The sequence below is a fragment of the Triticum aestivum genome, chromosome 2D, assembly GCF_018294505.1.
Source record: "Triticum aestivum cultivar Chinese Spring chromosome 2D, IWGSC CS RefSeq v2.1, whole genome shotgun sequence".
NCBI lineage: Eukaryota > Viridiplantae > Streptophyta > Magnoliopsida > Poales > Poaceae > Triticum > Triticum aestivum.
The window spans coordinates 101,287,215-101,299,506 of record NC_057799.1 but is presented as its reverse complement, the minus strand read 5'-3'; the positions used below and the strand labels follow the sequence as shown (position 1 = coordinate 101,299,506).

General features: G+C 44.9%; 1 protein-coding gene across 3 annotated transcripts; it reads right to left on the bottom strand.

The window, feature by feature from the left end:
- Positions 1-2,514: 2,514 nt before the first annotated feature.
- On the bottom strand, positions 2,515-7,344 carry LOC123051929 (pyruvate dehydrogenase (acetyl-transferring) kinase, mitochondrial). Of its 3 annotated transcripts, none has more exons than XM_044474934.1 (7): positions 6,968-7,344; positions 5,914-6,175; positions 5,300-5,480; positions 4,956-5,103; positions 3,948-4,152; positions 3,702-3,796; positions 2,515-3,117 (listed from the first exon to the last, which is right to left on the bottom strand). In XM_044474934.1, exons 1-6 carry the CDS (start codon positions 7,205-7,207, stop codon positions 3,738-3,740), a joined length of 1,095 nt encoding a protein of 364 aa, XP_044330869.1. In that variant the 5' UTR covers positions 7,208-7,344; the 3' UTR covers positions 2,515-3,117; positions 3,702-3,737. The 3 variants fall into 3 exon arrangements, with proteins under 3 accessions (XP_044330869.1, XP_044330868.1, XP_044330867.1); XM_044474933.1 differs by having other exon boundaries at positions 2,515-3,114; XM_044474932.1 differs by lacking the exon at positions 2,515-3,117 and having other exon boundaries at positions 3,580-3,796.
- Between the last annotated feature and the right edge of the window lie 4,948 nt (positions 7,345-12,292).

The following is a 12,292-nucleotide window of genomic DNA, read 5'->3' as shown; positions in this document are numbered from 1 at the left end:
CCCTAGTGGACGACAGCAGATGCCGAAGACCTGTTCGATGACGCCTCCAAGAATGAAGCCTACAACGAGAGCATCAGAGAGCTTCAAGGCGGGTTTAGGGAGTACGGACCCCTCATGAACAGAGTGGTATGTTGTTCTTACCTCTTTTGAACCGACGGTTGGATGAAATCACCTTTTAGTGCTACTGGCTCATTTTATTACTTTGCAGTCTTCGGAGCTGAACAAAAGCATTTTTCATGCCTCTATGCGCTTAGTGCTATCCTTGGGACTCGAGCTAGTGAGAACAAGTTGAGGGAAACGGTGAAGGTAATACGGAGTTCATTTTCTTAAGTTCATTTACAGAAATTGGACATTCAAGAAGTTCACATTGTTTCGTTATCATTGCAGAAATACGTCAACAAAGCACGCCGACTTGTGGGCCTGCTTGGGTGCGCTACAAACACCGAGGATGTTTTTCCTCCTGCACTGATGCGTAGCCTCGCTTCATCGAGCCATGCAGCCTCGTCGTCTAGGGCGGTTCAAGATGAGGAGGAGGAGAGCGAGGACGATGATGATGAAGAGGAAGATGAAGAAGAGGGCGCAGAAGAAGAACATGGTGAGGAAGAGGAAGAGGACGATGAGGAGGAGGAGTACGATGATGACGACGAACCTCCAGCAACTTAGCCAACCCAGTGTGAGAAGAGGAATGTGTCGAAGAAGGATTGGAAGAGTCCATCCCCGTTTCATAAAGCACGTCCTACTCACGGCAAGAAGACGGCGGCCGAGAAGCGATCCAAGGATAACGAGGACCGAACGTCGAAGAGGGGAAGGAAGGACTGAAGTTGCTGTCGTGTCGTTGAACTAAAAACTTGCATGTTTGCTTTGTGAACCATATGGATTTGCTCGTGAAACTGTTTCGTTAATTTGCTATGTATAACTTGGTGAAAACCTATGTGGATGTCTATTTGCTATGTATCCAACGTATCTTATTTATAGATTTGTGGATGTGTGCTTCATATATCATACATATGCTTCATGTTTAGAAGTGTTTAAATGCTGTCTGCCAAAAATTGAAGACAAGAGAAGTTAGGAGGTGCAAAAAATGCACTCTGGGCCACCCTACCGCTGAGTAGTTCGCTTTTTTGGTCATAGAACCCTAACACATGCTCCCACCCTACAGCCGTACCCTATGGCGGTAGGTTGTGGTTGCCTACCGCCGCGCCCTGTGGCGGTAGGGTTTGGGCATTTATAAACCCAACCGCCCGCCCACCCCACCCCAACCCCTTATCCCCACCCACCCAGCCGCCTTCTTCTTCCTCTCGCCCCTTTTCTCATCTCCTCCACTTCCCCCTCCTCTTCTCATCTCCTCTTCTCCGTTTATCCACGGATTTTGCGGATCGAGATGGCTTCAGAAAGAGGAAAGTAAGCTCCTCCCATCCCCCAATTAGTTTGAGTCAAATCAATCCGCTTTTTTTAGCCTAAAAAAGGTTCATGTTCAAAATCATGAGAATCCCTAGTTGATATGATGAACCCTAGTTAATATAATGAACCTAGATGATTGCAATGTGATGAATCCTAGGTTTAGTTTTTTTTGACCATACGAGGAACCCTCCCTAGTTGATGAACCCTAGGTTTAGGTTTAGATTTTTTTCTTGACAAATGGTGAACACATTTTTTGATATGATGAATATTGGAGTAAACAAAATTTATATGATGCAAGTAGTGAAGTAAATATGATATGATATGATATTGCATTTGACACATCTTGATATATGTATTTTATTTAGTTAATGATGAAATTTTGTTATCATCCATATGTTTAGGTCTGCAACAGTGGCGCAACCATCGCCCATTCATCTCCAACACGACCCTTCTGCCTTGCCACTTTCGTACGTGTACGAGTCCTTCCCCGAGCTTCTGCAGCCGGTGGGAGCTTTTTCAGACGAGTTCCTAGAGGAGACGAGGGCAGTGCGGGGGCACGAGAGGGCAGAACGGATCTCCGACGATGTGAAGTCTTGGTCGCTGAGTGTGAAGGAGTTGAAGAGAGTGACTGTAGAGATGGAGAGAGATCCAACTATCTCCCATGAACGCCGGGAAGAGACCATTGAAGTTGTCAAGCAGCACTCCAACTGGGAGCTGCGCAATTTGGGCCGGAGGATCTACTTCGAGAGCAACGCGGAGGAGAGAGCCAGGATGCCGCCCCCAAGTGCATCAGCGTTCGATATCATCAGCTGGGGAAGGGCGGAGGCGAAAACTCCAGCGGGCAAGGCAAGGTGGGAGTGCTTGAACGGTCGGATGCCGACCAGCGTTCCGCCTCCGCCTGAACCGGTGGATCCGCTGTCGTATCTGTCTCCATGGCCAGCCCTAACATACGAGGGGGGAGGGAGGTTTATCCGCCCTATAAACTTGTCTTATGCATATGCATCTATGTGTTAGTTGGGGTCAAACTATGTGGACAAGTTTGCTATTTGCTATTTCCTACTTATGAATCTATGTGTAAACTGTTTGATATTTGCTATGTGGAACATTTAATAATATGTGAGCTCATATTTTGCTATTTGTGAAACTATGTGAAACTTGTGACAAAACAAACAATCAATAAAACTTGTAAAAACCTAAACCCACATGACCCTACCGCCAAGACCTGCAACGGTAGGGTAAGTCAACCTACCGCCAAGAACTTCGGCGGTAGGGTAGTGCACTGGCCGTTAGCTAACGGCAGTGGGCTGTCATGCCACCGCCAAAAGCCCTGGCGGTAGCCTCCGTGACCCTACAGCCGAGCCCTTTGACGGTAGCAAAAGGGTCAGATGTCAAAAAAATTACAAGGGGGTCAGATCCCGATTTTGTTTGACCAAAGGGTCAAAACACGAAATTTGGCCATGTGTGGAAGGCTCCTAGCCCGGGAGCTGCGACGATACACATGTAGATGTGGGGCTATCGAGGGATGTCGGTACAGAGAATCTGAATTCCGACCACGAAGGCCTCGTCTGGTCTGTTCGCTTCAGCCAAAGCCATTTGGCCTGCAACGCCACATTCATCCACCTCATATCGAGCACGCCCAGGCCACCTGCCCATTTGGGACGCCCCATGCCACTGCGCACGGGAGTGAGCTTTCTTATTAGAAGGGCCAACGACCTGCTGATTGGAAGCGACATTTTTTCAGGAAAGGGAACTGATTCCAAATAAAATCAAACTGCATGGGAAAAGTAGGAAACAGGAAATGAGAAGACTTCCAGCCTTTTAAAAACCTAATCTTAGCATCTACCAAATGCTAGGAGAAACAAAGGCAGATAGGAAGTGACAGGCTATCAAAAGTGACCAAAATTTGAAAACAGATCAGGGTGTAAGACACATAATGACATGAATAGTCGCGTGCAGGGCATACAAGATATACAACTTCCAGTCCCATAATACAAGATGTTATTTCAACCAATACATGAGTACATTGGTTGTAATAACATCTTATGTTATAGGACGGAGGCAGTAATCGCAATAAGCAGATTTTAGCTTCCATCACCTGACGAGTCTGAAACTATGTACCGTCTACCGCGGATGATTATGCTTACGAACAACAATGCCAAATTATGCAACACAGGCAGAAAAGCAGAAACAATGAGAACATTATAGCTAGAAGATACAGGTTTAACTTCTATATATGGCTGGCCCTTGAAACAATATTTGCAAACCAGAACAAGGATTACAATATAAATAACAAGAGCAACCTAATTACAGAAACTGTATCAGGACAGGAGGGGTCACTAAGGCAATGGCTCCTCCGAGTCTCCCAGCCGTGACAAGTGGAGGTAAGCGTCGGTGCCTACGTAACACAAAAGGCAAGAATGATCAGCCGAATACATATCATGATGACAGAAGCAGAAAGACATACATGGAAATTCAGGTAACCATTGACAAATTATCCAAAGTTCACGCTGAGAGATTAGCAGAAACAAAGCAAAATATGACCGTACCGTATCCCTCCATGGATATGATTTGTAGGTCGCCACCGAAATATCGCGCATAAAGGCGACTAACTGGAAGTCCAAAACCATACCCAGCCATAGTTACCCCTTCACTAGGGCCCTCCATATCAGGTAGATTCTTTGCAGTGCTGTAAAGATATGTGAAAATTCTAGGGAGCCCACTTCTCCGTATTCCACCACCTTCATCACTGACCTGCATTTTCGAAACAATGAACTCAAACGACCCTCGGGAATGGTTCCTTATGATGAATATTTGACAGGAATGGGTCTCATATGTTCCACAAATCTTAGTGGGTTATAGCTTCTAGCATAAGAAGACAACTATCACATACAAGAATTGATATCTAGCACTTTGACAATGGGTCCAGTTTTAGTGACAGTAATGACATGTCAGCAGACATGCGCCGTAAAACAATATAGTAGTGTCTGCAGCTTCATCGAAAATATCAGCATAGAGTAACAATAAATGTCCTAGTTAGGCACTGAACTCGCAAATTGGTGTTTGGGTTTGGACAATAACTGGCGTTGAACAATGGACATGCCCTAGAATGGCTTTGGACATGCATTCAAATTGGTGTTTGGGTTTAGATTTGCACTCAGCAGTCCATATTAATCCATATCTTTCTTAGTCAGGTTATAATCCCAATATTAAAATACAAATCGAGTAATTCACAATTGCATTCATGCACAGCCTAGTAACGCGAGATGCTAAATTCATGCAAAGATAGGTATCGGTAGAAGTTTTTTTTTTCTCGAGAAAATGCAAAAACACTTGTGTTTCATTTCACTGGGAAGGTAGAGAGGTTCATATGCATGGAGAAAGGTTCAGAAGCCTCGATGAGGCCTGACACAGTGCCCGGAAGAAAACAAACCAAACAAGGGAATTTTATCAGTCATTGCACATATTTGCAAACGGCAATATTTTAGTAACTGCTTGTGTACTCTTTAGCCTAGAATGTACCAAATAGATGCTAGGTGGTATCAGGGAAATCATACCTTAATAGTAACATCCTCTGTTCCATCAGCAACTATAATTCTGACAGGAGGAACATCTTTATCAGAATTCATATATCTTTCCTGTACTGCACGAAGGGAATTTTTCACCAGTTCAAACAACATGAGATGAAGATGCGATGTGACATATCTGCACATAGTTAATTGCAAGTAGTTAGTTAGAAGGACAACAACAAATGAGGCCACTCAATCAACATGATAACAAAAACTATAAGCCAATGAACATGTAACCTGACAAGTGACAACAAAGAGGTGCTGTTGCCAACACATGATTTAATCCACGAAAAAAACAAAGGTGATTGGTGGAGTTTATATCTGAAACTTACGGAAATGTTAAATTTTGATCTCCATAAATGTTGATGTCAGGAGCTGATCCGTATTCCCTCATACAAATGGAACGGGCATCCTCACTAGCAATTTGAGCTACCTGTATGGGGGACAATTTTGTATTGATGAGGCCTATGACGCCAGGCTCTGGTTCAGGTTCATGCAGAGCCACATGCTGCCCTGAAATTAAGCAAGTCGGTCTAATTCAGAACAACTTTCTAACAATTAGCACTCAACTTAAGTGTAAATGATTTGATACAGAATTTACACATTAAGCGAACATTTTTACCATTTTTCAGTTTTTAAGCCATATAACAATACAGTTAGCTCAAGTAGCATAGCATGAAGTTTGAACATAAAAAATATCAAGCAACCAAAATAGAACTGTCTGTCAATACAAGTCAAATTTGCAAATCAGCCAAAAGATAAGGATTCTGCTTGACAGCTTAACATTGAACTTCAGTATATGTTACTACTGCATCAGCTGTTAGAAAAGGCACATGATCCATCATTTGTTCCGAACCGCAAGCAAGATTTAGGATAGAATGACAAGAGCATAGACAACGTTTATAAATATAGCTCCAGAGAGAAGAGTAGTACCAAGCTCACAAACCTATGAGCATGCGAATACCAATCCTTGACATGTAAAATCGATCAAGGAACCCGTGGATCTCATCGAATCCTGGGGGAAGCTTCCTTGAGCTGAACTGTTCGTTTTTCAGTTGTTGCACTCCCAAAGCCATAGTAGGTACCACGTTATTGTGCCGCACTTTGATCATCTTAATCATCTGCGTGAAAGCAAGCTCGTCGTCCCGATTCCTCACTTCCGGAAAATACCGGATGTCGCGGAACGAGTCCAAGTACCAGTCCCTCACCTTCACAATCGTCAACAGACAAACCATCAGTCCCACACAAGGATGCCCAGTTTGACAGGAATCAGTAAATCCAGCTGTGAGTTATTTTTTGGCGGCAAATATTTACTATTCAATGAATTCAGATTCTCTAGTATTGACGTGATAAGGTCAGGAAGACAAGACAGCACGACAAAAGCTTCAAGCATATACTCATACAAAAAGCATGTGAGCCCACTACCCAACTCCTATTAGAAAAAAAAAAAAGTAAACAAGTTGGCAAGCAAGAGTCTTCAAAAGTTCCTCCCTAATCCCTATTCTACGATAACTTTACATGTTGATGGCAAATTGAAGTGAAAATGAAAAAGGAAATAAACTAAACAGAACATCAGTTGGTCACTCAAGAGTTCAACTATATCATTCTGAATCAACATAGAACTGTTTAGGTACTGACACAGTGGTAGTACAGTATCTTCTTCGCATTCGAAATCCCCTGACGAAAGCTGACACCGAATCGAATCCTAATTCCTAACAGTAAACACGGAGATATACCAAAAATATCCGCTGACCTTTTAAAATGATCCCGAGAAAACATACTAGTCAGATATAATTAGGATACAGACAGCAAAAACATCATCTCCCCAAGCAAGCAGAGCGAAAAATTGAGCGCTCACCAAAACATGTCAAATCATCGACGGGACAGACTGATAAAAACGAGCCATCAAGGACAACGGCCAACGGCAATTCCAACCTAGTCTAGCCTAGCGTCAAATCGAAATTTAACCACCAAAATCAGCGCAGGGGCGGGGTGAGGACCTTGAGGATGGCGGGCTTGGCGGAGAGGCCGAAGGGGAGGGACTCGAGCTCGAGCGCGCGGCGGGCGATGCGGATGGGGAGCTCCTTTTGCAGGAACTGGGCCGAGAGCAGCAGGTTGCGGTCCGTGGGGACGGACCCGAACTCCATCATGTACCGCAGGCTCACCCCCGTCTGCTTCATGCTGCCCCACCGCCCCACCTCCTCCGCCACGGCCCGCGCCACCGGCTCCGACGCCATCATCCCTCCGCCCCCCGCCGCCGCCACCGCTCGCCGACGAGGAGCCGGGTAACCGCCGTGCAAACAGGAGGATTAGGGGGGCCAGGCGGCTAATTAAGGCGGCATCAGGGGGGAGAGAAGCCTTGTGGCCAAGGGAGGCCGGGTTTTGTGCCGGCGATTTATAGAGGAGCGAAGGGGATCTTCGCTGGGCTCGGGTGTCAGTGAGTGGCCTGGAACGGTATCTGCCAGTGGGCCCGGGTTTCAGTGGGCGGGCTCGCCCGTGTGGATGGTATCCGAGCCGGGGGAATCGGTTCTGTGTGCGGGTAGCGCAGCTGGTCCAGATCGCGGATGAGCTTATCCATGGGGATTTGAGTAGTACCAGGTTTACTCAACTGAAATGTTCTAATAATGTCCCCCCCCCCCCCTCCAAAAAAAAATGTTCTAATAATGTCTAATTAGTCTCTTCGCAAATACGGAATATATTTACTGTATATAAATGTTCAATCAATGTACATTCTTGAAAGAAAAACCGTCTAGGTGAGCCTAGGTTCTATGAACTTGGTCACCCTTCGTGTCAATCTATTTTGCAATAACGTTCGTATCTGCTAGAATTTCATCGATAATTCAAGATGCATTCTATGAACTTGATCATTTCACGCAAATCTGTTTTACAATAAGGCCCGTATCAATGAGAATTTTGCCACTACTTCAAGGTGCATTCTACGAACTTGATCACCTTTTCATGTAAATCTGTTTTACAATAACGTCCACATCGATCGGAATTCCGCCAATACTTCGGAATGTATTCAATGAACTTGGTCACCCTTCAAGCGAATTTGTTTTACAATAGGGCCGTGCTAGGCGCCTGTCGACCGGCCTAAATTTTTTGGTTGGTTCCAGCAAAAACTGAAGGTGGTGGTAGCAAAATTGTTTCAGTGGGTACATGTAGCAAAAAATTTGGTTCGATTCTAGCAAAAATTGAACATAGTGGTAGAAAATTGGTACATTGGTTCCAGCAACACAAACGTGGTAGCAAAAAATTGACTGGTTCCAGCAAAAAACCAAGACGATGGTAACAAATTTGGGGCTGCTTCCAGCAAAAAAAAAAACTCATCGGATCTCCAACAATTTGCCGTCGTGGTTCCAAACGCCTTGAATGCTAGCCGTCGCGGCTCTCCAGCACTTGTCGCCATCGTCTCCAGCATCGGTGGCTGCTGGTTGCAGCACTTGCCGCCGTCGTCTTCAGTATTGTAGCTGCCATCCCATCATCGCATAGCGTCGATGCCAGCACCAGGCGCCACTGGTCCCAGCTCCGGCACCGGCGCTTGGTTGCCCCTGGGAGGCATGGGAGGAAGGAATGGGGGTGGGAGAGAGGAGTTTTGCAGCAGTGTGCGGTGCCGATGGCGGCCGGATCGATCTATCGCGAGGGAGGGTGGGGTGCAAGGAGAGGATAAGAGCGATGAGTGGGGAACGGACGAGGCAAACTCCCCAGGGTGACGTGTGTTTGGCCCATTGACATGTGTCTAGCACAGGGTGTTGGGAGAGACACACGATCTAAGTCAAATCCGACGCACGGTGCGCGACTGGCCGAACGCTCGACCGGTTAGCCGTGTACAATTGTTTCCCTTTACAATAACGCCCAATACTTCGAAGATGTATTCTATGAACTTGGTCGCTCTTCACGTGAATCTATTGCTCACTCACTTTGTATGGATGTGCACATACACACACTCTACCCAAATGAACACTTTCGAAAGATTGTGTCGGTAAATCTTCAAATTGATGAAGTCACTATAGGGGCCTTGTACTCGACGGCGTTGCTGGAAAACCTAGGATAAATACAAAAAACATGAGCGCCCATGCTAGGTCTCGGCACGGATTCTCAAGAATGGAAGGGCAAGATCGTCGCAGGCATTGTTTCGAGCATTGTTCTTAGCAAAAAAACAGTTTGGTCGCACTGTAGCAAGTACTTCCTCCGTTCCATAATTCTTGTTGTTGTTTTACTTCAAAGAATTATGAAATGAAAGTAGTACTGTTTACTGCTCATGTAGCATCTAATCTGGGCCGTTGTCCTACAATCGGGCGGATGAAACTGAGCAAAAGCAGAGGTTGTTGTACACCTCTGACTTTGCCACAAAAGGTCAGACAATCCACGACATCCAAGTCTATGAGTTAAATCTGGATGGGCTGGTTCTAGCAGAAAGAACCTACTAATAATTTGGGCTATTGCCTGTTGCTTCTATGTTTATAAATTTGTAACCACACATGGGCCAGTCCTGCCTTCTTTACACCGTGTGACCCGTCAAGGTCTGTTTGAGATGCGGCAATTCTGGAGAATATAAAGAAACAACCGAATTCCTGTTGGGCTTCTTTTTCACTTTAGCCAATATGAGTTTACCCGGCACTAGCAGCTTTATCGGGGCCGTTTAGTTTATATAGATGAAATAGAATATATAATAGTATCTCTCGGTGCTATTTTGATTAGAGCTGTGCAAACATGCTGAACGAAAATAATATACTTCAGTTAACATCCATGGCGAACAAGGCCAGCCTAGAGGACGCCGTCATTTTCATTTTCCTCGACGACGATGACGCCCAGACGAATTTCCGGCAAAGGGGCACTACCAAAGGAGTAAAGGGGATTCTGAATAATTCATGCTCATAAATAAGTGGACACCATCCATGGCTAGATTCACACCACAAAGCGATTCCCCACTAGCACCAAGCCAGAAAACGACCCAAAGGCAAGTTTCCATGTCATGGTCTCACTTTGAAGATGCTAAACGATTCTACACAGTGCGTGAGGTGTGAGGTGTGACTACTACTTGGAGAGGATTCTGAGCCTAGCTTCTCCAATAATTCAACTGTAATGTTTGGGAGAAAAGGGTAACATTGGCGAGAATCTTGGAGATAGAAAGAGAGTTCCGGCCATAGAGCGCGTGAGGAAGGCCACACGTTTTCACCCATGGTAGCGTGTACAGCTCCAACGGTGGAGGGGCAATGGATCAACCACATGTCCGGTGATGGAAACATGCTAACCTAGCTTGGTCGCTTAATTAAATCCACTAGGGTGTTGATGACATAGACAGGCACGTTGCATCACAACCTTACTCCTAAGTCCTTGGTTGATTAACCCTTCATTAAAGAATGATAATGTCACATCTGTTGAACAAGGCCGGGGTAAAAAAATAGCCAGGTTGAAGCTTGACCAAATGAAGTCTCTATATGACATAGCATGTTGTGCAAGAAAATTTGTCATAGCATGCGCGAATGCAACAAATATCTACAAAAATAAATAGGAAAGGCCATGGTGCTACAAAATTTCCTTTTTTTTGTTTTTTATTATCTTTTTAACACAGTACAGACGCAAGCGCTCATACAAATGCGCATACACTCACCCCTATGAACGCACACACACACTATCCCTATGAGCACCTTCGAGAGAATGAACCGGCATATCATCTTGAGATTTACGAAGTCACCATAGACGCCTCGTCGTCGACAGGAACGTGTCCTCCCATTGAAAGCGCATCGCCGGAAATCCTGAAATAAATCCAGGAATAATGCGAGCACCAAGACTTAAACCCTGATGGATTAGGGATACCACTGTCCCTCTAATCATATAACCACAGGTTGGTTCGCAGTACATCATACTCCCGGTTTGGATTTGCTTAATTACCATATATGTCACGTAGTCTCTCTCCTCTCTAGTTTGTTCGGCCCATAAAAAAATTCAGAATTTTCTTATTTTTAAGGCACATTGCTTCGAAAATAGGAAAATTTAGCTTCCTACAATAAACATGTCTAATTTGGGTTCTCAAATCTTAATGCATCAGAAGCATGCGTGCATCATCGATCTGTTGTCTAACGCTTAATCAGGTTCTTCTTGATTATTACAATTTGTAAAATGAGAATAAATTAAGAAAGAGGAAGTAGCCCTCAATCTTTTTAGCATGAGGGAATAACCCTCACAGGGGTAACTAGAGCCAGGGAATGGGAATTGAAGGGGTACGAGATTTCAAATCTATTGTTCAGTTGGAGGTATTGGGAATTCATAAGGGAATAGACATGTGACTTGAGACTCGAGCTCCCACCATTTTATTAATAGGGGAGGGGTGGGAGTTGGAAGGGAATTATTTTAGTGAGTCAATCTTAACATTCATCCTAACTTCCCTTGTCTAGTCCCATGTCAATTCCGACAAACCAAACGAGGGAGTATAATTTCTCTTCAAATTCTCACACATAATTCCTATCATGCACCAAACCGAGGATTGGAAATAAAACGACTCATCCCATGTCTAATCTCAACACAAATCCCTACTCTAAACTCCCATTCCCCTTCCCCACTATGGCCAAACACGCTGTCAAGGTTTAGCATGAGGGAGTAGCCCCCAATTTGTAAGACGAGACTAATAAATCAAAAATGGAGAAGTAGCTCTACGTATGTGCGCATATGAGCACAAAGATGTGTCTCCGCTTTAAGAAGGTCACTCAAGCTGTCCAGCCCTTACAAGGCTATCCTTAAAAGTAAATAATAGAAAATAACATCCTTTGGTATATCGACGTCTACTTCCTCATGCACTCATTGAGCAAAGCTCGACATGGCCTTTGGATCTCCGGAACACCTAGGAGTAGGTAACATTGTTGAGGCAACTCCCAAGAAGTAGCCTGTCAGAGCCAGATGATGCCGGCGGCAATGCATTGGGGAGCAAACGACCATCCAGAAGACCAAGGCGACAAAGAAAGTTGGACAACCATCCCAAATTTGGCAAGGCAGATTTGGGGTCGCCTCGCCTCATTAGCTTCCCGACCAAACTGAAATTAGTCATGCTTCATCGAACGGAGAAAAAAAGCCAACGGACTAAAACACGAACCGTTGCCATCCACACCACCCAACATTACATGAAACAAAGACAATTTTAGGATCACAGATCTAAAGCTTCACACATCCTCCACCAATGCCAAACAATGCCACCGCAACCAGGACATGACAGGGAAATCCTATTCTGCACCGCAATGGTGCCATCTCCTTGGCACCATAGATCAGACACCTAGACCGAGCCTAGGCAAAACTGGGGTGGCACAAACAAAATTATCAACCTCAAACCA